Source organism: Arabidopsis lyrata, assembly GCF_000004255.2.
Source record: "Arabidopsis lyrata subsp. lyrata unplaced genomic scaffold ARALYscaffold_6, whole genome shotgun sequence".
NCBI lineage: Eukaryota > Viridiplantae > Streptophyta > Magnoliopsida > Brassicales > Brassicaceae > Arabidopsis > Arabidopsis lyrata.
In genome coordinates, this window is record NW_003302550.1 from 21,027,760 (window position 1) to 21,055,593 (window position 27,834).

The following is a 27,834-nucleotide window of genomic DNA, read 5'->3' on the forward strand; positions in this document are numbered from 1 at the left end:
AATTACATGTAGATGGATCTTCAACAAAACAAGGATCTGGAGTGGGAATCAAGTTGGAGTCTCCAACATCAGAAATTCTAGAACAGTCATTCCGATTGTTATTCAATGCCTCCAACAATGAGGCAGAATACGAAGCCCTGATTGCCGGACTTCGGTTGGCACAAGGAGTTGGAGCTAAGGAAGTATTGGCTTATTGCGATTCGCAATTAGTAGTTAACCAGTTTAATGGAGACTATGAAGCCAAGGATTCAAGAATGGAAGCGTACCTCGAAGTGGTGAAGGATCTATCTAAAAATTTCTCGAAATTCGAATTAATTCGCATACCTCGGGGGGAGAATACAACTGCGGACGCACTTGCTGCATTAGCGTCAACGTCAGATCCTGAGTTGAAAAGAGTTATTCTAGTGGAATGCATTTCGGAGCGAAGCATTCAAGACAACAAAGGAACCCTAGTCGTTACAAGGTCTCGGGCAGCGGCACGTGACCGTGGTGAACCAGAGATCGAACCTCCGCCCAACAAACGAAGAAAGTCAAAGGGATCAAACACATCTAACAAGGAGCCCGTTGTCTTAGCATAAGATGTGATTCCAGAAACGATACTTGAAACCATGCCGATAACCGAGGAGGATGTTCTTGAACCAAACGAACATCCTGAACCGGAGCCACGAGTATTTCACAAGGTTGACCAAATTCCGGCTAAAGACTGGGGGGCTGACTGGAGGGAGCCAATAATGCACTACATCATGACAGGCGAGCTCCCAAAGAATAAGTGGCAGGCCAGGAAAATGAAAATCGTTAGCGCGAAATTTTGTCTATCAAAGGATGCATTATATAGACGAGGTGTCAGTGACCCTTACCTATTATGCATTTTTGGACCCGAAGTTGAAATCGTCATGAGCGAAGTGCATGAAGGATTGTGTGGGAGTCATTCATCAGGAAGAGCTATGGCTTTTAAAGTTAAAAGAATGGGATACTATTGGCCCACTATGATCACGGATTGTGTTAAATTTGCCCAAAAATGTAAGCGTTGCCAACTCCATGCACCATTGATCCATCAACCTTCGGAGTTATTCTCTTCCATCTCCGCCCCGTACCCGTTTATGAGATGGTCAATGGACATCATTGGACCATTGCACAGATCAACTCGAGGTGTGCAATACCTTTTGGTCTTGACGGACTATTTTTCAAAGTGGATTGAAGCTGAGGCATATGTTGGCATCAAGGATTCGGCGGTGAAGACCTTTATTTGGAAAAACATTATATGTCGACATGGAGTTCCGTATGAAATAGTCACTGATAATGGACCACAATTCATTTCACACGAGTTTGATGCCTTTTGTGCGGATTGGGGAATCAAAGTTAGTTATTCTACTCCACGATATCCGCAAGGAAACGGTCAAGCTGAAGCCGCGAACAAGACGATATTGAGCAATCTCAAGAAACGCTTAAATCATCTAAAGGGAGGATGGTATGAAGAACTCCAACCCGTCATGTGGGCCTATCGTACAACCCCTAGGCGACCTACAGGAGAAACTCCATTCTCCTTGGTCTATGGCATGGAGGCGGTAGTACTAGCCGAACTTAATGTGCCCGGACTTCGCCGAACAGAAGCACCGTTAAATGAGGAAGAAAATTCAGCAATGCTTAATGATTCGCTAGATACCATAAATGAAAGGCGTGATCAAGATTTGATTCGGATCCAGAATTACCAGCAGGCAGCAGCTCGGTACTACAATTCTAAGGTTAAAAGTAGACCGTTCTTCGTGGGAGATTATGTATTAAGGTGCGTCTTTGACAACAAAAAAGAAGAAGGTGCCGGTAAACTCGGTATTAATTGGGAAGGACCTTACATTATTACCGAAGTGGTTCGGAACGGTGTTTATAGGTTGAAAGACTTAGAAGACAATCCAGTCAAGCGACCTTGGAATGTGATCAACCTAAAGAAGTTTTATGTTTAAAACTACATGCATTGTTTATGTATATGAACTACGGTGTGGCTTGATCCCGAAAAGGGTACGTAGGCAGCTCGGAAACGAGTTCAGCTATTAATAAAAATTTGTTTTATTTCTTTATTAAAGGAAAAAGGTTCGACTGCGCGAACAAGTAAAGCAAATAAAGGTTCTGCTATGCGAACATACAAGAGATTGGAAATAGAGCGTTTATTCAAAAGACGAAATGTCCTTCATCGTACACTTCGGACTATGAAAATACTTGTTGACGAGCAGAACACTTCAACTCCTTGACCAGCAAGATCGAGGATTGGCATCATGCAGTCCGGAATTCGAGCAAAGTCAGAGATTCCAAGCTCAATCCACTCTCCGCAGGTGAGATTCAAGGATGTGAAGATCTCTCGACACCATAGTAAGCCTGCGTTGCATCCGGTTAATCCTCTTCTGGAGTCTCCTCTTTTCCAACATAAGCTTCCGGTGTTGAAGCGCGAGTGCCTCTATGAACGCCGTCGCTGTTCCTTGGTCTCTGATTGGGAGATCCCTGATTAAAGCACATGGGGCTCGGATCTGAGATCTTAAGAAGCCGCGAAGTGGAGGAGGCTGCCTGCTTGGCTCATTTGGAACATCTTCGTTTACCATTCCGATTCTGGAGAAGTCGGGCATAGATTCTGAACAGCGAAGATTGAACTCCATACCTACTAAAATGAAAAGAATAGTGAGGAGTAAAGGGAAATTGAGACTATAATTTATAGTAACGCCATATCCCTAGCAAGCTGCGGATTCTATCCTAGGAATGGATTGATTCGCGGAGAGATTTATGCCCTCGAACAGATCCTACATTAAAAGACGCATCTCCGAGAATATTCGAAAAGTAAGGAAAATTGCAAATGTTTCCATAAATAAAAAGGGGCCGAAGCCCATTACGAGTTCAAAATAAGTAAAGAAGTTAGAGAACATTTATGGAAGAGGCTCAGGAACAGGCTCCTTCATCGCCGGTTTAGTCTTCGAAGTGGACGCCTTGTTCTTGGCATCCACTCCGGGATGATCCCGAACGCGTTTCCGACAGGTGCTCGCCTCCTCTTCGTCTTCTTCTTTGCTGTTAGATGGAACGGCATATACCGGGGCGTTCACGGGACCCGGGACTCCTTTAGCGCGGAGATACATCCGAAGCATCTTCGGGATCTCAGCGACAGAGTCAAAATTCCGCCATTCCCATTGAAAGGGATCACTTTCCAAGGCCCGTATCTTCCTCTCCACCCGAGCGATGCGAGCCTCGAGTGTTTGCCTTTTGAGGCCCAGCCGTTGCCTCTCTTCACACAAGCGACGGTGCTTGTCGGCAACCTAGCATAAAGATGAATGAATAAGATAAAACAAAAAGTTTTTTCAAAAACTTTAAATATTTACCTTGTCAATAAAGTCGCAAGCCTGTTTCTTCTCCTTTGAAGGAAAGTGAAAGACGGCGTGAGGGAAGAGAACGCCGGCCGGTTCAAAGCCGTCACCGGACAAGAAAAGTGGGCTGCCGGGATCAACGGGGGCTACTTTTTCGTTTTCCATTCTCGAAATATTTCTCAAGTAAGATTCTAAAATCGTGTTTAAATAAAGCTTAGAAGTAGGTAAGCCTTTATTTATAATGATTTAGGGTTTGTCTTGGAACCATAAATCCAATAATGGTAGTGTGTCCGAGTGGTTTAAACCATTTTTGGAAAATCGAGAAAAGGCAGTTATTGCATTAAAGACGAGCCGTTTTCCCTAGTTTTAAGAAATAAGAAGGGAAAGGGCAACCGTCGCATTAACTACAAAAGTTTCTAAGGCTCAAGCCCAATAAATTTATCGAGTTGACTAAACCCGAAGTGGGGAACTCGCTTTAAGCCGAGCTCAGTTCTCGCATTCTAAAGAGAAAGGTCTGATCAGCCTAAAAATCTCGAAAGCATAACCACAAGGCCACAAAAGGTTAAAAGCGGACTTTGCAAACCCGCATATAATTTTAACCAAACCCCCTTGGGGTCATAACCTAGAAAGGTTTAAAAGCCTCCTCAGGCAAATATCTTGTTCAAAAGAAATAATAAAGCCTCTTTAGGCAAAAACAAGTTCGAAATTAAGTCTTAAAATTAATGGGACAATTCCCATTTTAAAGTGGACACAGCCACTACGGAGCAACAGCCACCACGGACTCCGGCTCAACAGTCGAAGCTTCATTCGCCTCCTTGGCAGGTGCTTGGTCAGATGAAACTCCTGGTCCGCTCTCCACAGTACAACCATCCTCCGGGATGACCTCCGGTGTGACAGGAACGTTGGGTGGGACGACATCTTCCGTCTCACTTGAGCCTGGGAAGGACGGTTCCAGTTAATTTTTAAAAAAAAAAAAAAAAACGTAAGGTAAGAAAAGGGTGGTAAGCATCAGGAGCCAAGCGTTACCTGCCCAGTCTAAACCCGATTCACTTATAGGAGGTGATTCAGTAAAGAATTCCTCAAAGTCATGCGGGTTGAAGGTCGAAGTGGGAAGAGCTGCCAAGCGACTCCGCTTTTCAGAAAGATTAGTCGACAGTTCGGTCCTTTCTTGCTCTTCGGAGAAATCTGTGTCATGGATTTGGTCCAACAGAATCAGGTTACTCTCATGCTCCTTGATGTCTGATTCCAAGTCTGACCTAGCCTTCTCGATCTGCATGAAGCGGATGGCCCCTTGGATCAACTCCATCCCGCGTCCCTTAACCTCCTTTCTGGCCTTCGACGCCGACCTTGCCAACTCGGAATCACGTAATTTGGCGATCGCCTTGTACTTCGCGTTAAGTTCGATGAGTTGGTTGTTCAGGGAATCAGCGTTTGATTCGGATTCTTGAAGCCTACCCTGAATACCAGAAAACTCTTCCTGGAGCTTGAAATTCTGGTCGTACTGATCCTGCAGCTCCCCCTTAATCTTCGCCAGTTCGGATGTTAGATTGTCGACCTTGTCTTCCAGATCGTGCTTGGAGCCGGTAGAAGAGCTTAGTTCAGCCTCAAGAGCTGAAAGCTTTTTCTTCCACGCGTCAATCTCCATTTCCCGACCAAGGATCAGCCCCTCATAATGTTCAATCATGTCATTAAGTTCACCGTTAGCCTGCCATTATGCATGAAATCGGGATGGTGACTCATTTCGATGAACGGCAGCGTAATCGGAAAAATAAAGCGGAACTAACCCGGGATGAATGATAAGCATGAAGCAAATAGCGCTCACGAATTGCAGGGCGCCACTTGTCGAACTCTGGCAAGATCGAACCCGATCGGGTCTTGAAGCATCGGAAAACGCTGCCTTCCTTCTCCATAGCTGCAAAGGAAGAAAAGTTGTAAAAAATCAGAATCTGAATAGAGACAAAAACTTTTAAGACTGTGTGAATCACCAAACCTGAAAGCGATTTGACTTGAGGGACAAGAGCAGGCTTTAACCTCGAGGAAGCATCTCGGGATTCAGAATCTCCCTTTTTGGGAGATGCGCTCCGGGCAGTCTTTTCACTGTCAGGATGGGAAGAGGAAGACATATCAACCGGTCGTGGAGGACCCATTGGTTCAGTAGGGGGAGATGATCGAGGTGAACGGTCAGTCCGGGCCCTTGACTTTTCCCTTCGCGGAGAAGAATCACTGCGAGAGGACTTGTCTCTCTTCCGGCGAACCAAGTTCTTAATTGGTTCGTTGCTAAAATCATCTCGGGGAGGATGAGGTGAATCACGGCGAGGAGATCGGTCCCTCCGAGGAGAACGTGAATCATGACGATTGCGACGAGGAGTTAACCTGAAAGAAGCAACGGATCTGGCTCCTTCGGTGCTGCCATCATCAACCAGCAGGGTCCTACTGTAGTCCTTCTTGTCTATGGAAGTCGCGAGAAACTTTTTCTTCTCCTCGCAAGCCTCAGCCATTGGCTTGGAAAGCATCTTACGCTTGGCCGCAAGGGCCCGAGATGACATCCCTTGAGTTGAGGAAGGAGGCGGAAGTTGGTGAAGATGACCTGGTGGACTCATCCTGAGTCTGTGGTTAGCTTCTAGGAATCGTTCAAGAGTGAAAGAATTCCAAAGGATTTCCCCTTCAAGAATTATTTTGAAGAATTCGATGAACTCTTCAGATGGGAGAGTGGAAGCGACGAAAGCTGCGAAATGAAACAACGGTGTTAGTCAATAAAGATAAAGAAACAACCGGGAAAGATACGGGCGACCTAATCTCTACCAGGTTTCGCGGACAACTTCGAAGGGAGAAAATCTGCAAGATTTCCAATCGAAGCGGGAGTTTTCTTAATCAGAAACCAAGGATGATGCCAATTTTCATCCTTGTTCGGAAGATGCGAAATGATGTTCCTGTTGGCGTTAGGATATGCTGAGAAATACCCCGTTTTCTTCGATGAACTTCTCACACTTAGAAGCTCATTTAGTTCAGTGACTCCGATAACGTATCCGGCCTCCGTCGCGATTGTTATAATTCCAAGAACAGTACGAAGAAGATTGGGGGTTAATTGAGGAAGAGCGATTTCAAGAGCTGCTAGGTATCGAACTAGGGCTTCGGGAAGAGGAAAAGTCAGCCCGCAACCTTTAAAATAGATCTCATATACACAGAAATAGCCGTCGCGATGGTTTTCTGGGGACTCCATAGGATCAGCTATCTGCGCCTCCGCCATAATTCCCGGTGGGATTCGGCAGAGCTCCTTCAATCGTTCGAGGGACTGAAGGGTGCAGGTGGATCTATAGTGCGGACCGGCAATATCATTAGAGCGGGTGCACTCGTCATTGCTAGAACGCCTCTCATCAAAAGACGGAGATTCGGGTCTATCGGAATCGGAAGTCATTGGGAAGAATGAAAAATTCAAGTTTCAGGAAAAAGAAGAATTTGGAGAGAGAAGTAGAAGGAGTTTTTAACCACAAAGATCAAGTGTAAAAGTAATAATGAAAAAGAAGGTTACCTCACGCAAGCTAGGTGATAATGATGGAACCGTCTTGGAAATCGTGGAAGAAGTGGGAAGGTTTTTCCCGCTTTAATAGTAAATAAACGATATGCGGTCATAATGGCGACAGATGTCACGCGACTAAATATGGGTAGCACCGAAATTAAAGGACTGATGGGATCTTGGCGGGAAAATCAGAAGATTCCTCGGAACGCAATCTTTGGTCATTAAAGCATTTAAAGTCCTCCGAATTGGAATAGCACTTCGAAGAACTTGGGGGGCTAATTGTTGGTGTCGGATCCCGCACCAGAAGTCCGAGACCAACCAAAGATTGCCACGTAGTCAAGATAAAGACCCATAAAGGATAAAGCCCGTCGGATCCGTGAGCCAATGGAACAGTCGAAGTGAGCATCGCCACAAGGAGGATCCGAAGTGACTGCATTTTGGCATGAGTCGTGGCATCGAAATCACGGTTGAATCGGTTTAAAGACATTTGGGCCAAAAGGCGGGGCCCATGAAGATCAGAGTCAATTCAAATTCAAACGTTGAGGCATTAAAACCGAAGATCAAAACGGACATATTTAAGAGAGAATAATTATACTTAATTATTCATTTTAATGACGGTTTCCTATGTATAAATACAAAGGCCAATGGCCATGTAAGGGGGGGCTTCCTCTCAAGAAAAAAAAGACTATACCAATTTCCGTAGCAATTTACAAGCTTTTACATATTCATTTTTGTCCTTCAAGAGTAGTCTTTTCCACTTAAAAAAAATACTTGAGTGTGTGAATCCGACATCCACAATCATCCAAATTAATAATAACCATTTGTTAAGTATCTCATCACCATCCTAATTTTTCAATATGTAATACTATTTAATATATTAAGAGATTTATATTAATATTATTAGATGTATTTAATATCTTAACCCGTTACAAGTATGTGTAGTGCGTTATCAATATTGTTATCGCTATAATTATATGTAATATGTTTATAATATGTATATCATGTAATTAATTAAGATTTTTTTTAAAGAATATTAATTCACAATTCTAAAATTAATACTTTATATTAACTTTGTATGATATGATAACTCGTTTAACACGATAACTATGAATGTAACACATTATATGAACTTATCACGATAATATAACATTTAACATGTAAATAAAATAGTTATCCACACATATGAGCAGTGTTGTTATGTGGTTAATGAACATTATTCGGTGATGAACAGTATCTTAGACGTCGGAATGAACAGTGTCGGAAATATATTGAAGTAGAAAACTATTTTCTTTAATCAATAGCATTTTCGTTATTAATCAAAAGTATAAGGAGATTTTTGATTTGCTTTTTCTTTCTCTTTCATAGTTACTTAATTTTTAAGTTATCATGAATAGATTTTTAATTTTTCAGTCTTCTATGCATATCAATTAATATAACCCTTCTATTTTTCCACATCACTTTTTCTGATTAAATTTCAAAACAATCATTTGTTTTGGTCCAACCAAAGTAATAGCCCACTTAATAGTCCACTTAGAAGACAAAAAAAATCTAAAAGCCCTTGGATTTTAAAAACGTAGTAGGTAAGCTTCCGAGAATAACTCCACCGCCGGCGTCCGATCTTTCCACCGTGTAATCGTGGTTGACTCGCCGTACAGTCTCTTCCAATTGTGAAACCTCCGGTGCTTATGCCTCTGCTCCTGGCCAATCGTGTCGGCCGAGTTTCTTTTGCGTTTAGGATCATATGCTTTTATCACCGGAACTCGGCGTAGACAAGGATTTGCTCAATAAAGGAACAACAGAAGAAGAGGCTTAAGATTTATGTTGATAATGGAACCAGTAGCTCAAAGGCTGTGTATAAGTATTTCTCCAGTAAACTCATAGATCAAAGATCTTCCGAGGTTAGTAAGGACAATGATTATGTGTAATGTGACACTGCTTTGATTAGTAATATACTAAAGATCTTATGTTTTTATCTATTGCATAGGTAAAAGCTCTCAGTATGCTAAGTGTAGAAGACAAAACTCGGGTTGAATCGGTTCTTGATTACATTGAGGATATCGATCTTCGACGTCGGATGTTACCATATATCAAAGCTTTCAGCTTTGGTCTTAAGGATTGGCGCTTAAGGATCAATTGTATTACTAATCCTTACATGTATGAACAGGTTTGATGCTTTATTTCGATTCTTTTTGGATACTTTGTCTATTCATTCACATTGTTTCCTTGTGGTCATTAAACTCTTCTTGAATCTGAGCATGTCCTTAAACCTTTCCTCAATAAACTACTCTATGTCTCTCTGTTGCAGTTGTTAAAAATAAGTTCGGCGGATCTCATTGCTTACGTATTTTTCATCTCGTCTTATTGATGCGAAAAAACTGCTAAAGCTGAATAAAGCTTTCAAGATCAGATTAGGAAGAGGGTTATATGGAGGGTGCCTGGTAATTGTGTTTTATTTGTTGCATCAAAATCCTCTCTGTTTCAAAAATCAATGATTGAGAACTTGTTCTAAGCATAGGGAATGCGCGCAAATGGTAACCATCAACTAAGCGATGGCAAGCTTCTTAGTCTACAAAGTTCTGCAGCTGGTCTCAGGTAAATTTTATTTCCTTATCACACTTCTGTTGTTCTGAAAGAACTGAGGATAGCTGGGTGGGCGGGCGGTGCGACGGTCAGGGGTCCGATTCCGTAGTCCAATAATTAAGGGGCCCATTTTCTAAAATATTTTTAAAAAAATATTAAAAAATTAGATTATAACATAAAAATAAAATTTAGAAAGGTCTATAAAATTGTTTATTTATTGTTTTTAGTATTAGTAATTAATATTTTTAACAAAAATAGCATATAAAATTTTTTTACAGCAAAAAAACATTAAAAAAAATTTCTAAGAATCCAAAAAAAATTTTCGCCCTAGGGCCCATAAAAATGTTGAGCCGGCACTGGTGCCACTAATCGAGAATCGGTAACCTCTTATGCCACTCTTATGTTTGCTGTTTACTAGATGTATGTAGCCACGCATAAGCGTGGCTTGTTGCATATTTTTATTCTTTAACATGTAAAACTATTATGCATATATTAATATTTTTAGATATGGTGGAAAAAATAAAAAAAATATTTATTTATACAATGATGAATGGTGGAAGTTACATTTAGAAAATAAATGCATTTAAAGAGTTATAATGTTTGTAGAATTAGTAGGAAAACCATTCAATTTATAATTATGTCAATGTGAGTTTAATCAAATAGTAAATGTATTTTAGTGGGGTTGAGTGATGTCTTATATTTATTTAGTATGAGTTATTAACATTGATTTTAAATTTAGTATAAGAGCCACAAATGAATTTAAATATAAGTTATTTATAGATAAATATTATAGTATACTAATGTTAGAAAATATTAAGAAGAAGAAATTGAAAGTGAGAAAATAATATATTTTGTAGATATAGAAAAAAATTTCTTACACTTTAATATATCCAAATTATACAATATTAAGGTATATATAATTTTATTAAGATTAAATATGAACATACAACATATATTTTGAATTTATTTATTAATTATTGTTCTAATTTTGAATTAAATCCAAGGATACTCCCATTTTAAAAAATCTTTTTTATATTTCACTCAATTTAAATTATAATGCTAGGTTTCATTATAATGATAAATGTAGGATTTACATTGAAAAGTGTGATTATCAAATTAGTTTAATTAACTTGATTTGTTTTAGAAAAAAAAAACTTTAAACCACGGAACTTGAGTAAAATAAGCATAATGATCTTTGTATAATTATCTATTGGATAAAAAACTAAATGTAATGGTGAGTATATTAAAAATATTACAAAAATATATTTGAGATAAGAATGAGTAGTTGTAGAAGAAAAAAACTTTAAACCACAAAAACTACATAAGTATATATCTATTGGATCACAAAAACTAAATGTATTGATGAGTATATTAAAAATATTGCCAAAAAAAGTTTGAGATAAAGAAAAAGTAAATTAAGAAGTAAAGAAATTAAAGCACACAAAAATCGAATAAAATAAATATTATAATGATATTTTATATAATTGTCTATTAGATTAACAAAAATTAAACATAATGATGATGAGTATATTAAAAATATTACAAAACAGTTATTGAGATAAAAATAACAAAAAAGTAGGTACAATTTCTTTGATAAATGTATTACAATAATTTATTTCAGTTTAAAGATACATGTATATATAAAAAAAAAAACTCAATGTCTAATGTAGATCTTGGAGATGGATTTAACTTTATCACCTTGTTGTGATATTGATTGAATTGCTCTTTTTGAATCTCCATCGATAAATATGAATTTTTTTGTTATAAGCATCAAAACATTTATCATACATAATAATTTTGAAAAATAATTTTATTTACAACAAAATAAGAAAAATATAAGATACATACCATATCTAGACTTTAAATATAGAAGCAAACTCTTATAATGATGTCTCAATTGATTTTTCAACCAATGCAACAACATAAGAAAGAAAAAGAAAGAAAGAAGAAAAATATTTATGATTTGAGATATGGTAGATGGGGATGAGAGAATGATTATTTATAGGATTAGAGATGATGAAAGTTACATTTAAAATTACAATTAATAGTGTTGTTGAATGACATTGAGTGTAGAAACATATTTAATACATAATTTAAATCATTTCAGTTAAAATTTAGTATTTAAAAGTATATGATTAAATATATTATATTTATAATATAATTGGATGTGAATATTATTATTTTTAATTTTACTTTTTAAAAAAGAAATGTCAAGTGGACCAATAAGGGGAGAGTGAAACCTTACTTTTATATGTATGATTATCGAATTAATTTTAAATCGAGAAAGTGAGTAAATTACATAAAACCCATACGAAAATAAGTAAATTACGACCCAACCAAACAATCCGAACCCAGCCCATAAGAAAATAACCCGGCCCATACAAAATCCCCAAATTTACCCTAATTATGAAATTCTATATATACATTTTTGGAGTACATTTAGCAAATAAATCCTGGAGTTGTCTATTATTTACATAGGAATGCCATTGGCGGGTCGGGTCGGTTTTATGATTTTGCACCGGAAATATTGCAGTCGGATTTTTCCTTAATTACAATTATCATAAATCACATTAATTTTTGACTAATCTTACGGATTTTATGGTGTATCTAAAACTAAATGCTAAAAGATCCGATTTTGGTAATTAAATTTTCGTTTGATAGTTTAATATTGTTAAAAAAATTAAAAGTAAATGCTAACTAATAAATCCGTGAAATACTGTTATATTTTTTAAAAATTTTGTTTTGTTACATAAATTATGTAATTTTGTTAGTACAAACAATATTTAAATTATGTAATTTTGTTACAAACATTTTTTTTTTGTTTTAGTGGTTACATACATGGTTTAATCTATCAAAACATGTATTATAACTTAAAAGTTATGAAGATTTTTAATTATTTGTTTGTATCGTTTTTGATTTTGATACATAAATACTATTACTTTCTTATAAAAAAATTTAAATTAAATGATTATACAAACTCAAATCTTGATACAGTATATAATAATCGAGTAAAATCTTCTTTTAGTTGTTTAATGAGATCAATGATATATATGGAAAATGTACTCAAAACAGGAAAATCTTATATTATATATTAAGATTTTTAGAAATTATCTCAAGATTTGCATGTATCTCATAAATCTTTTTTTTTTTAACTGAATGGCTTAACTTAAAAATCAACTAGAGATAATATCTCATTCCACTCCCTATATATAGAGATCTATTGGTGTGAGCAATAATCACAAATATATAATTTCTCTTTTTCCAAAGCAAGTAACTATTTCAAAATTTTGGGAATATCTTAGCTCACGTCATGATGCTAGAGTTTAATTTTGTTTTTGGGCAAAGATGCTAGAGTTTAAATAGAACCTCATCTTCTTCATAGAGTTTAAATAGAACCTCATCGAACCCGATCGGGTCTTGAAGCATCGGAAAACGCTGCCTTCCTTCTCCATAGCTGCAAAGGAAGAAAAGTTGTAAAAAATCAGAATCTGAATAGAGACAAAAACTTTTAAGACTGTGTGAATCACCAAACCTGAAAGCGATTTGACTTGAGGGACAAGAGCAGGCTTTAACCTCGAGGAAGCATCTCGGGATTCAGAATCTCCCTTTTTGGGAGATGCGCTCCGGGCAGTCTTTTCACTGTCAGGATGGGAAGAGGAAGACATATCAACCGGTCGTGGAGGACCCATTGGTTCAATAGGGGGAGATGATCGAGGTGAACGGTCAGTCCGGGCCCTTGACTTTTCCCTTCGCGGAGAAGAATCACTGCGAGAGGACTTGTCTCTCTTCCGGCGAACCAAGTTCTTAATTGGTTCGTTGCTAAAATCATCTCGGGGAGGATGAGGTGAATCACGGCGAGGAGATCGGTCCCTCCGAGGAGAACGTGAATCATGACGATTGCGACGAGGAGTTAACCTGAAAGAAGCAACGGATCTGGCTCCTTCGGTGCTGCCATCATCAACCAGCAAGGTCCTACTGTAGTCCTTCTTGTCTATGGAAGTCGCGAGAAACTTTTTCTTCTCCTCGCAAGCCTCAGCCATTGGCTTGGAAAGCATCTTACGCTTGGCCGCAAGGGCCCGAGATGACATCCCCTAAGTTGAGGAAGGAGGCGGAAGTTGGTGAAGATGACCTGGTGGAGTCATCCTGAGTCTGTGGTTAGCTTCTAGGAATCGTTCAAGAGTGAAAGAATTCCAAAGGATTTCCCCTTCAAGAATTATTTTGAAGAATTCGATGAACTCTTCAGATGGGAGAGTGGAAGCGACGAAAGCTGCGAAATGAAACAACGGTGTTAGTCAATAAAGATAAAGAAACAACCGGGAAAGATACGGGCGACCTAATCTCTACCAGGTTTCGCGGACAACTTCGAAGGGAGAAAATCTGCAAGATTTCCAATCGAAGCGGGAGTTTTCTTAATCAGAAACCAAGGATGATGCCAATTTTCATCCTTGTTCGGAAGATGCGAAATGATGTTCCTGTTAGCGTTAGGATATGCTGAGAAATACCCCGTTTTCTTCGATGAACTTCTCACACTTAGAAGCTCATTTAGTTCAGTGACTCCGATAACGTATCCGGCCTCCGTCGCGATTGTTATAATTCCAAGAACAGTACGAAGAAGATTGGGGGTTAATTGAGGAAGAGCGATTTCAAGAGCTGCTAGGTATCGAACTAGGGCTTCGGGAAGAGGAAAAGTCAGCCCGCAACCTTTAAAATAGATCTCATATACACAGAAATAGCCGTCGCGATGGTTTTCTGGGGACTCCGTAGGATCAGCTATTTGCGCCTCCGCCATAATTCCCGGTGGGATTCGGCAGAGCTCCTTCAATCGTTCGAGGGACTGAAGGGTGCAGGTGGATCTATAGTGCGGACCGGCAATATCATTAGAGCGGGTGCACTCGTCATTGCTAGAACGCCTCTCATCAAAAGACGGAGATTCGGGTCTATCGGAATCGGAAGTCATTGGGAAGAATGAAAAATTCAAGTTTCGGGAAAAAGAAGAATTTGGAGAGAGAAGTAGAAGGAGTTTTTAACCACAAAGATCAAGTGTAAAAGTAATAATGAAAAAGAAGGTTACCTCACGCAAGCTAGGTGATAATGATGGAACCGTCTTGGAAATCGTGGAAGAAGTGGGAAGGTTTTTCCCGCTTTAATAGTAAATAAACGATATGCGGTCATAATGGCGACAGATGTCACGCGACTAAATATGGGTAGCACCGAAATTAAAGGACTGATGGGATCTTGGCGGGAAAATCAGAAGATTCCTCGGAACGCAATCTTTGGTCATTAAAGCATTTAAAGTCCTCCGAATTGGAATAGCACTTCGAAGAACTTGGGGGGATAATTGTTGGTGTCAGATCCCGCACCAGAAGTCCGAGACCAACCAAAGATTGCCACGTAGTCAAGATAAAGACCCATAAAGGATAAAGCCCGTCGGATCCGTGAGCCAAGGGAACAGTCGAAGTGAGCATCGCCACAAGGAGGATCCGAAGTGACTGCATTTCGGCATGAGTTGTGGCATCGAAATCACGGTTGAATCGGTTTAAAGACATTTGGGCCAAAAGGCGGGGCCCATGAAGATCAGAGTCAATTCAAATTCAAACGTTGAGGCATTAAAACCGAAGATCAAAACGGACATATTTAAGAGAGAATAATTATACTTAATTATTCATTTTAATGACGGTTTCCTATGTATAAATACAAAGGCCAATGGCCATGTAAGGGGGGGCTTCCTCTCAAGAAAAAAAGACTATACCAATTTCCGTAGCAATTTACAAGCTTTTACATATTCATTTTTGTCCTTCAAGAGTAGTCTTTCCTACTTAATAAAAATACTTGAGTGTGTGAATCCGACATCCACAGTCACCTTTCATTTTTTTATTGTTACTTGAACGACACCAACTGAACCGAAAATAGAACCATAGACTCCGCCAGAATCGAAAACCGCTCCACCTTGGCTTTACCCTTCACGGAATTAAAAACCCACTTCGTTTTAACTTTGTTATGTCAAGTTTATGTGATGAACTCTTGGCCGGAATTTCACCGGAAATGGTTGACGAAGAAGAGAGAGGGAGAGCGAGGAAGATGAGAGATTAAAAAAAAAACAAATAAATAAAGAAGGATAGTAGAGTAATCTTCTTAGATTTACTACTGTAGAAATAGTACCTATTTTACTCACCTAATTATACATTCGTCTGAGCATAGTTTGTGATATTTCCCAAAATAGAATAATATTATTGGAAGACAAATTTGAGTTGTATTATTCGATATGTTTTGATTGGGTATCGATTTTACTGAGGTATCACCTCCAGAACACTCCAAAAAGCTGAGGTGTCAACACTGTAGAGACTTTTGTTGTTTTTATTGTATTGATCGAAAAATATTTGATCTATTTTGAGTTTTATATAATTTTTAGTAATTGAAAAATAATTTTTTTTTCAGGGTATTCTTGCTCCAGAGTCCAGACAATATTGAACGAGACAAAATGGTCTACGACGTCGTTTACCATTTTGGTTCTTCCTTGTTCTCTCACCCCGACTCGTTCACTGACTCGGTTGGTGCTTGATTCGTGCCGATGAAGTGCCGATCCGTGGCCTGCCTCTGGTCTCGAGCTCCTCCATCTCATCGAGTCACCGCCACAGCCTCTCTAACAAATCCACCGACTCTCTATACCGGTGGATCCGATGGGTCAATCATCTGGTGGAGCATCTCGTCTTCTTCCGAGTCCAATTCGGTAACTCGTCTCTCGTCTTCCGAGATTAAGCCGATTGCTATGTTGTGTGGCCATACTGCACCAATAGTGGATCTTGCCGTTTGTGATCCTACTACGGTTTCAGGGAACGGAGTTACATCAGATTGTTCGGATAATGGTAACGCGGATCCGTTTGTTAACTGTTGTGCATTGATCAGTGCTTGTTCTGATGGTGTATTGTGTGTATGGAGTAGAAGTAGTGGTCATTGTAGGCGGCGTAGAAAGTTACCTCCTTGGGTTGGAAGTCCGTCGATTTTGTGTACTTTGCCATCAGAGCCTAGATATGTATGTGTTGGGTGTTCTTATATTGATACTCAATCTGTTGATACTGTTGATGGGGCTGAGACTTTAGCAGATACTGATTTTCAGAACAGGAAACCGTCGAGGTGTACTGTGGTGGTTGTTGATACTTATACTCTTACGATTGTTCATACAGTTTTCCATGGGAATTTGTCTATTGGTTATTTGAATTTTATGGGTGTGGTGCAATTGGAGGAGCAGGAATCGTTGCTTATGGCGGATTCGTTTGGTAGGTTGCAGTTGGTTCCTGTGTCAGAGAATTCTGAGAAGGGTGAAGATGTATCTGAGTCGAGCAAAGGCTCTGTCGTGTCTAGGAACTGGTTAAATGAAGGGGAAATAGCTGTATCAGTGATAACCCGAGGGAAGCTTGTTGCTTTTTTCTCAAAGAATAGGTGTGTCTTTTGGTTGTTGAATCGCGAGGAGGCAATAGGAGAGATATCTTTTGTTGATGATTCGCTTTGTTCTGAAAATCATCCTCCAAATTTTCATTTCAAAGAAGCAATGATACTTTACTCTAGTACATCAACTATCGAAGGTGATAAAGATGATAGAATTTCCGAAACTTTTGTGCTGTGGGATGATAGTGGTTCAGCTGTGCTGTTTGTTATGTCATATATAGATGGAGATTTTACATATAAAAACCTCGGTGAGATTGTTACTTCCCCTGATAAGCGTTCCGTTAAATCAACGTTTTGTTTTGTACAGTTGAGGCAGTATCTTCTTCGCGTTGAGTCTACCTGTTGTGATGTTGAACAACCTTCTCAATGGAGGCCCCATATAACTGTCTGGTCACTATGCCTAGGAGGAATAGGTAGTGAAAAAGAACTTCAGCGCAAATTGCTTGGAGAAGGCTCCTATTTTGCTGATTGGATTTCAAGCTGTTGTTTAGATCCCACGGGCTCCATTAGTGCAGAAACTGGTATTTCCCATTTAGGAAGTCAATGTCGTACCGAAAATGGTCTACAAAGCTTTGTTAGTGACAATAGACAGTGCGTGTCATCGTCCATGGTTATTTCTGAGAACTTGTATGTCCCATATGCTGTTGTCTGTGGTTTCTTTAGTGGTGAGATAGAAATTGCAAAGTTTGATTTTCTTCATGGACTTGATTCTCCTGCTTCAAGCCCTAGATCAGACACTGATTCACTCGTCTCTAGACAGCGTCTTTTGGGACATACAGGATCTGTTCTATGCTTAGCAGCACATCGAATGTTTGGGGATGCAAATGGATGTAGTTCTTCTCATGTTTTGATCTCCGGAAGTATGGACTGTACCATCCGCATTTGGGATCTCGAAAGTGGAAATGTAATCATGATCATGCATCATCATGTTGCTCCGGTGCGCCAGATCATTCTAGCCCCAGCTCGAACAGAACGCCCATGGAGCAATTGCTTTCTATCTGTTGGGGATGATTCATGTGTTGCTCTTTCTTCTCTTGAGACTTTGCGTGTTGAAAGGATGTTTCCTGGGCACCCAAACTATCCTACAAAAGTCGTATGGGATGGTACAAGAGGCTACATTGCATGTCTTTTCCGCTCCCTTTCGAGAAAATCAGATCCAATTGATGTCTTGTACATTTGGGATGTGAAGACAGGTGCTCGGGAACGTGTCCTCAATGGGGCAGCTTCACATTCGATGTTTGATCATTTCTGTGCAGGCATTAGTGAGAAATCTTATTCTGGCACTGTGTTAAATGGAAATACGTCAGTTTCTTCTTTGCTTTTCCCAGTAGACGAAGAGAGGAAACCATTTTATTTGAAGAACTATGAGCGAGCAGCCTCTTTGTCAACATCTAAGCCAAGTGCTTCGCAGGAAAAGGCTAGAGAAGAGAGTTCTATTGCTTCGTCTTTTCTCCAAAGCATCAGATACCCTCCCATCAAATGCACTTGCCCATTCCCTGGAATATCTACTCTGATTTTCGATCTTTCGTCTTTAGCAGTTTCTTGTCAAACACATGAAGACTCTGATATGCATAAGATGCTAGAAGAGAAGAGTGATAAGCCAACTGCTCAGCAGAAGACTTCAAATGACAAGTCTCCTGTCCAGAAGACTCTAGATAACCCTGCAGAAGTTGTTCACATGGACAAGGCAATTGGGGAATATCTAATTCGATTTAGTTTATCCTTTCTGCATTTGTGGGGTATAGATTCTGAACTCGATCAAATGCTAGTAGCACATCTAAAGCTAAAAAGACCAGAGAGTTTTATTGTAACCTCCGGTTTGCAGGGGGACAAAGGGTCATTGACATTAGCATTCCCGGGTTTGAATGCAACACTTGAGGTATTCTTGATGACCTCTATTGATGTCACAACCGCACATATTTTAACAATATCCTTCTTTCTCTGAGATTTCATAAAACATTCCAGCTCTGGAAATCATCTTCGGAGTTTTCTGCGTTGAGGTCAGTGATGATGGTGTCGCTTGCTCAATGCATGATAAGTCTGTCACATTCCACTGCCACATATAGCAGGTACAGCATGTGATTCTGGACCATCTCTCTTCTTGCAAAAAAATTTATGTACATGTTTTATTCTCACATGTGTAAACGAATTTTGTTTTTTTTTCCCTTACAGCAACTTGGCTGCATTCTACACACGAAATCTGGCTGAGAAATATCCAGATCTGAAGCCACCATTACTCCAGGTGAGTTCTTTGGCTATTTGCACCAGATGTTATGTGGGTTGAGGTGACATTGTATATGATCTAAATAGACATTCTTAATTTCCTTTTATTTTATTGTAGCTTTTGGTAACTTTCTGGCAAGATAAAAGCGAACAAGTCCGTATGGCTGCTCGGTCATTATTCCACCACACTGCTTCTTTGGCAATACCTCTTCCATTATGCAGTGATCACGCATCTGAACACACAAAACTGGTGAGATCCCTGTCTGGAATCAGTCTGAACGAACCTAAAGTTCTTAGCACAGTGGAAGAACATCCCACAAACAGTGTGGACTCTGAGCATATCCATCAAGCTCAACGGCTTTCTCAGGCTGAGGAGTCAGAACTACTCTCCTGGCTTGAATCTTTTGAAATGCAAGACTGGATTTCTTGCGTTGGGGGAACAAGTCAGGACGCAATGGCGGCTCACATCATTGTTGCGGCTGCCTTATCAGTCTGGTACCCAAGTCTAGTAAAACCTGGTCTAGCCATGCTAGTCGTCCACAAATTGTTGAACCTTGTTATGGCCATGAGTGAGAAATACAGCTCGACTGCTGCGGAGCTTCTCTCAGAAGGAATGGAGACTACATGGAAAACATGGATCGGACCTGACATTCCTCGGATAGTTTCAGACATATTTTTCCAAATAGAGTGTGTCAGTTCCTCAGTCGGAGCACATCAAACTGTACCATCGTCTATAAAGGAGACTCTGGTCGAAATTCTTCTTCCAAGTTTAGCCATGGCGGATGTCCTTGGATTTCTTAGCATAATAGAGAGCCAAATATGGTCTACAGCTTCTGATTCTCCTGTTCATGTAGTATCTCTCAGAACTCTCATCAGAATAATCCGTGCTGCTCCTAGAAATCTGGTACTGCATCTTGAGAAGGTTTGTAGCATCTTCTTTTACATTCAGCGAGGGTAGTTGAGATTTGAATAAACAGAACATTTTGTCTGACATATGCCTGTATACTCGTATAGAGATTTGAGAAACAGTTGGGAAAATCTTGCAGGCAGTTAATTTTGTTCTTCAAACGATGGACCCAAGCAACACTGTCATGCGTAAAACTTGCCTGCAAACCTCAATGGCTACACTGAGAGAAGTTGTGCGTGTATTTCCAATGGTAATCCTAAACGATTCATTAACAAGGTTAGCAATCGGCGATGCTATCACAGAGATCAACAATGCATGTATTCGCATATATGACATGCAAAGGTACAAAAATGTACATGCTTTGTAATTGTGTCCCACCTTTATCTCAGTTTCTTAGTGGTTTGTGTGCTTTCCGTTGCAGTATGACAAAAATAAAGGTTTTAGATGCGAGTGGCCCTCCGGGTCTACCAAATTTTCTCAGAGCTTCGGAATCTGCAGTAACAACAGCTATCTCAGCTCTCAGCTTTTCACCTGATGGAGAGGTAAAATTTAAGTATAAAGACATTGTAGCTTCTGCACGAAACATTAAAGTCGACAAGTTCCCGATGAATAGTCTTGATAAGATCCTTAAGGATAAAATCTTTTTGAATGGCAGGGATTGGTTGCGTTTTCAGAAAACGGTTTGATGATCAGATGGTGGTCACTAGGATCGGTTTGGTGGGAGAAAATAAGCCGAAGTCTCACACCTGTTCAATGCACAAAACTGATATTTATCCATCCATGGGATGGATTTTCATCAAACTCTTCTCGAACAAGCGTGATCTCAAGTATCACAAGCGACGAACAAGAACTTCCTCTTCAGGTACCTAATTGTTTATCTCATATTCTCATTGCTCCAAAACTCAAAAAATCCCTTAATATGGCTTTAAACCGATATTTGTTCTACTCGATGTGACTGGAACAGGAAACCGCAAAGAACATAAGCCACGTAGAGCGGCTAAAGCAGCTTGTTCAGCATCTTGATCTCTCTTATCGCCTCGAATGGGCCAGTGAACGCAAAGTAGTTCTAACCAGACACAGTGTTGAGTTGGGCACTTGCCTGTTGTGACAGCCAGTGTAAGAATTCAGAAAAATCACAACCCAAGTACCTCATTTTGCTCGAGAGTTTTGTGTTGCAGCTTTCCAGTTATGAGTTTCTTAGGAACTATCCGGAGAATGAGAAGTTTTTTTGTTCGTGTGTCTGAAAACAAGAATGTTTTTTTCTCTTTGTATATGAAATTATTTATAAATATAAACCTGAGAAAGTGATTGTTATAGATAAATTATCCAATTTCCTGATAGAAGAACGACAGGGAGATTTTAGAAACGACAAAGAGTGTTTGCTTTTTCAGGGTTAGAATTGATTTCGACAACGCTTTTAAGTAATTTGTTTGTTGGTTTTATATCGTTACAATATTTAAATATTCACTTCGTGACAGAAAAAAAAACAAAAAACAAAAGAGAAAATAAAGACTGCAGTGTTGGTCAGGAGATATATGCAATAGGACTGTGGCAGCGGCAGACGCATATATCAATGTTCGTTAACTTCGTTTGGTGCAAGTAGCTGCGGTATAATATATTTAAATTACATTTTGTTGATTCAAAATATAATTATATAAATTTATAAAAATAAAAGAAGAATTAAGTGTAAAATTGTGGCAGCATTAAAGAAACGAATACAAAAATATGTGGCAGTGAGCCAGCGACAACAATATCGAAACGAATACAAAATCTGCAGCAGTGGTGGCGGTGGCGAAACGAACAACAACATTCGGTAATGTTTGTCGTTGTCGCTGCTGCCACTGCCTACGGCAACGAAACGAACAAGCTCAATAACTATGTGTATTTGTAAAAATTAAAATAGTTTTATGGAAATGAATTTTATGCATTGATATGATCATATGAAATACAATTTTGCACATAACAGTTAGTTGAAAGTCTCAATGCACTCCTTAATACAAACTCTAGAAATTTTGACTTTTACCAAAAAAAAAATGACTTTACAAATTACAATCATATTCTACACTGCTTAATTAGAATATAATTATTTCGCTAATCCATCAATATTTGCATGGGTATTAGCAACGTGGCATTTTGGATTGATACGTATAAGAAAATAGGTTGAATGATATAAATGACTTTGAAGATAGTATAAGATTTTGAAACACTTGAAGAAGTTTTTCTGAGGTATTGAATGATTCCTAATTTGACGGCATTTAAAAATGTGTTCTATTTAAGTTTTCTGATTTTATTTTATCATCAAAACATATGATAAATATGGTATAAACTTATGTCAAATTTGGCGTGTTTGGTCGACAAGGCGAATCAGGCAATTTTTCTGCATATTCTTCTTTTGAATGAAGTTTAACTTTCCACTAAAAAATATTCAGTCTCTCTACATATATATAGTCAATTAGATGTTTTGTAACGTTGGTCAGATGAAAATGAAAAAAAAAAAAAATGTAATCATAAATTAACTCTTATTCCCCAAAATATACGTTTCTCATAAGAAAAATCAACTGATTACTAATAGCAATATATTATACGATTATAACGTATTAAGCATGTAATTCTTCTGATCATGCAATAGTTAGCACAACTATTTTTTATGCCTTTTAAAAATATATATATTTATGTTCTCTAATCTGATCTAAAACTAAGATTACAAACAACAAAGTACAAATAACACTATTATAAAACTTACAAATGTCGTTATATTTGATGGGCATTATTTTATTTAGCTAACTATATTGCATAATTTTTTACAGAAATATGAATAATATGTGAGTTTAAAAACCAAAAAATGGCATTGGTAATGAAATTTAAAAATATGTTGGCCTTTAATATCATATTATGTATGTTAATTTTTTATTTTATAAAATTAGAAATTATGGCACATGGTTTCATTTTATATATATTTTGTTTCATTTTATATATCTTATTATATTAGGAGGTAAAATTGACCAAATTTATTTCTCATCTTTGATATGAATAAGGTTGAATGCTATCATTGTTCACTATGGTTGGCTTTTGTAAACGATTTATAATTAGATGATTAAAATATCCAAATTTTATAGAGAAATTGTTAAAAATGCCCCTTTTTCAATACCCCTTTTAAAAAATGTCCCCTTTGAGAGTCCATTTTTAAGTTTGCCCTCTTTTAATTTTTAATGACCATTTTACCCTTATTTGCAACAAAATTAGGTCCACAAAATACAAAATATTTTTTGGCGGGAAAAGTGATCCCGCAATTTTCCCGCCAAAACACTTGTAAAAACTTGTAAAACCTTTAAAATACCTTGTAAAATTTTCCCGTAAAAATTTTTCCCGCCAAAAATTTTTTTTTGCGGGAAAAGTGATTCCGCAATTTTTTTGGCGAATTTTTTTTGGCGGGAAAATTTTTGGTGGGAAAAATTTACAAGGTATTTTAAAGGTTTTACAGAGTATTTACAAGTGTTTTGTAAGGTTTTACAATGTATTTTAAAAAGTTTTACAAGGTACTTATAAAGTTTTATAAGGTATTTATAACTTGTAAAACCTTATAAAAAACTTGTAAAACCTTATAACTTGTAAAACCTTATAAAATAGCTTGTAAAATCTTATAATATCTTATAAATACCTTATAAATACGTTGTAAAACCTTTTAAAATACATTGTAAAACCTTATAAATACCCTGTAAAAAACATTTAAAATACCTTGTAAATTTTTCCCACCAAAAATTTTCGCGCCAAAAAAATTTGTAAAAAATTTTACAAAATCAAATTTGTAATTTTGATGTGTGCACATTCTCATGTTTTCCTTATATATTTGTGATATTTTTTATTAAAAGAAAGGTAATTTAGTCATTTTGTACATAAAAAGGGGTATTTTTAAAAATGGACAGCCAAAGGGGGCATTTTTGAAAAGGGGTATTGAAAAATGAGCATTTTTGTGAGTCTCCCAATTTTATAAGATTTAGAGACCTAATAAGTTGAGATTATTTTCCTTTCTACCACATTTTGGTGGGCCCCTTACTGAATCTACCACTTTCTCAAAATCTTTTCTAAACTACCATATTTGTGTGGTAGAGAAGACGTAGTGTGACGAAATTGCCCTTCTCTTATGTTTTGCATAGAAAACGATGGCGTCAGAAACGAGACATGATGTAATGATGGCAAATTGAAACTTGACTTTGCTTTTGAATAATCTTTATTATTTTTTTCTTAATATTTATTTGACCAACACAAAAAAAATTATGTAAGTTGAAACATATTTTGTATTTGCTATACATACCAAAGTTGTGGACAAGATTTATTAACAAAACTATGTCATCATTACAAATTAAGAAAATAGACAAGATATGTAACAAAACAGAAATATAATCAACAAGGACCACTAACATATATGATGCATGGACCAAAAAATATAATGGACAAAAAAAAACATACAATTTTGACTAGTCACATACGACCTAAGTCATCTTATCTTAATTTTGTCCATTGAAACTAAAATTTCAGCCCTTCTGTCGACGATCCTATTCCTAGAATTCATCTTTTTCCACCTATGGACAAAATTAGAGCATCATTATTAACAATTTGTCCACGAATTCAGAGATATATTCATGAAAACATCAAAATTCAAAGATCTAAGTTTTCCAATGAAAGATATCAAGATCTTACGATGTAACGAAGTGGAAGAAGACGACGAGAAGATCTTGACTTACTAATAGCGACAACGACGTTGACGAGATTTGACGGTGATATCGTAGTCAATTAAACCAGATCATGGCGGCGACGTTAAGGAGCTCCGCCGGTGACATCGTAGTCAACAGAACCACATCTCTTTTCTTCTTTTCCGTTCTTCAAGATTTGAGTTGGACATATATTGAAGAGTGTGAGAGAGAAGATGGAGGAAAAAGATAGCGATGAAGGAAGAAATAGAAGAAAATGTATTAATAAAAAAATAAAATTACTCTTTTGTTTATGTTTGTGTTTGTGTTTGTGTTTGTGTCGAGGGCAAAATGGACTTTTCCGTTTACAGAAAGTGGTATAGAAGAAGAGAAATGAGAAAAGTGGCATTTTTGCTAAGAGCATGTACTGTGTATGGTAGAAATGTTAGTTTTCTCTACTAAGTTTCCTTAATCTTCAATTTGAAAATAATAATTGCTTATCTGACTTGTTTTTATAGATTCTAGAGGTTAGTATGAGGTTTCATAATTTCGGATATCTTTAAAAAAAAAAACCAATTACTTTTCTCAAAATCTCAATGCAATTACAAATATTGTTCACCAATATGCCGTTAAATACGTGCCAACAAGATCTCAGACAATGTTTTCATTTGCCGTTAAATATGTGCCAATGTAAAATATAATAGGTTTTATATATAGTGTTGCCATTTTAAATATAAAAAATCCTTAAATCACTATGAAATGAGACATTAGCAATCCAAAATGTTTTGTTTTCCCTACTGTTAGTATATGCACTTTAATTTATAAGGTTTCTGATATCTACCAAAATGTTTTTGACATTTGGTTCCTTAAATCTTTCAAAAACGTTATATGAGAAAATAGATTTCGATTGATTATTGATAGGTAGATTAACCAACCATATGTAAATGATCTAGTCATCCTCAAAATTAGTCAAACGCTACTAGTACAATATTTAATCTTTAGAAAAAATAGAACGTCTTTATAGAAGCCAAATTCTATTTTTCAATATGTAAAGACAAGAATTAATTATAGATTTTTTGTTGGTTTTAAATGGAGTTAGCTTTTAATTAATGTGTGGTTGATAAATAAATAAAAAATATTTAGAAAGTATTTTTGAAAAACTACTTTTGAATGCTAAAAAACATATGTTAATTAACTGTGACACGTTTACTAAAAAATGATCTTTTGTAGCAAAGCATTTTGATTAAGGATTTTGCCCTTTCTTCCAATGGCATTTGTAGAGAATGCCATTTTACCTTAAAAATTTTATATTTGTCATTCTTAAGATTTAGAAACACAATTTTAGAGATTACGCTTGGGTTTATTATGTTTCAATTTTGTATAAGGTGTAGAGTTTAGGGTTTAGTATTTATTTCAAAAAAAATCTCAAATGTTAATTTTGTTAAAATGGCAAAATAATCACAATTCACAAAGCCGTTAAACAAATGGCATTTTCATAAGATCTTGGTGGAAAAAAAGTAAAATAAATAATAATCTCTAAAGACAATATTGAAATTATTGTTTGACTTTTAGACTATAAATCACGATGAATGACTGTACCAACCAATAGAGATTTACAGAAAATATATTTTTCCTGGTCAAATGAAAAAATATATTTTCAAATAAAAAAAAATGAGATGAGTTTATCAATAAAAGTAAAACTATATACAAAAGTCGTTGTTATTCATCGACAAAAATAGAGTTGATTTGTTACTATGTCAACTAAAAACGTTGACACCACAGACCACACCATATGTTCTTTTTAGTTCTGACTTTGCTATCAAATTAAGAAAATCCGCGGAAACTAGTTAATTATTTTCATTGATATATCGGTCTGAGAAAAAATCTTTAAAATATATTTTTATTAAATTAAGATTAAAAAGAAGAATATTTTTAAATTCAGTTTAATCAGAAAACCTGAAGAAACAAAATATAAAACAACAAAAAAGAACTAAGGAAATAAAAATAGTAGTAATACCTGAATAAAGAAATACTTGTATAGAAGAAAAAAGAAAGTAACAAGTCTAGAAAACAAAAGTCGTTGAGATGGTTGGTCAAAGTGAAGGCTTCAAAAATCATCCTTTATAACAGTTTTTGATTTTGACTAGAAAAATCTTTGTGGAATGTTACTGGTCTTTATGGCTGCCAAAATTGCATTTATTTCATTCATTAAGTGGTCCAATGTCTGCCACTATCATAAATTACTGATTCTAGCTTTTATGCAATAAGAAGATTTTGAACCATATAATATTCGCATTACTATAAAAGCATTCTAAAAATGTAGAGACAAAATTTATTTAATACAAAAGCTTACACTTATTCTTTTTTAGCTTATTCTAAGCTGTCAAGTGATTAGCATTAATTATATTGTTAATGAATACTAATATAGAGGGGAAAACAAGTGAATGGGCGTTAAGATATCAATACGTGTTGAGTGCATTATTGATTTATTGAAGGGAAGGTGGAGATCTCAACCTTCTCCAATGAGTGATATATCCTAAATAATTTGGATATTGTTTTTTAGAATCTTTTACATAAATTAAGACTCCTATAATTAGTTTTAAAACCAAAAGCAAGAACATTTCTAATATTAATGTCCATTAAAAGCGGCACACTTCAACTGTTCCGACCTCTAATTCTTGTTTATGCCGACATGACGTTTGCAGTACTATCGGTGTTTTTCAATAAACTCTAATTCTTTAAAACAAGATATCGGTAATATAGGAAAAACTACCAATTCTTACACGAATCCTTTGTCATTGTGACGATATAGAGATGACCTAATTGGCCTGCCAAAACTTACACAAACAATAGTATAATAAATTGATTCTTACATAAACTATAAAATTGACCAAATTATTATTATTATTTTTATAAAACTTCTGAGAAAATATTGACTTCTTTCTTTTTTCAACGAAATTATATATATGAAAACTTATACATTTGGTCTCCCTGATATAAAATATTTACAACTTTCATATTAGAAAATTCGAACGGATTAGAAAGAAAAAAATTGGAAACAAAATTTAGATTTTATTTATAATATAAAACGGAAATGAAAATTCTGAATTCTTGTTTAACAAAACTATTAATATGAAG

At 36.8% G+C, this 27,834-nt stretch overlaps 1 protein-coding gene and 1 pseudogene across 1 annotated transcript; both read left to right on the top strand.

Moving 5' to 3' along the window:
• Positions 1 to 8,402: 8,402 nt before the first annotated feature.
• Positions 8,403 to 15,994, top strand: LOC9310755 (annotated as a pseudogene).
• On the top strand, positions 15,891 to 21,374 carry LOC9308638. The gene is made up of 8 exons (XM_002872523.2): positions 15,891 to 18,757; positions 18,844 to 18,947; positions 19,051 to 19,120; positions 19,220 to 20,023; positions 20,148 to 20,350; positions 20,430 to 20,550; positions 20,664 to 20,870; positions 20,973 to 21,374. The coding sequence occupies exons 1-8, from the start codon at positions 16,004 to 16,006 to the stop codon at positions 21,114 to 21,116; spliced, it is 4,407 nt and encodes a 1,468-aa protein (XP_002872569.1). The 5' UTR covers positions 15,891 to 16,003; the 3' UTR covers positions 21,117 to 21,374.
• The last annotated feature ends 6,460 nt before the right edge of the window (positions 21,375 to 27,834 follow it).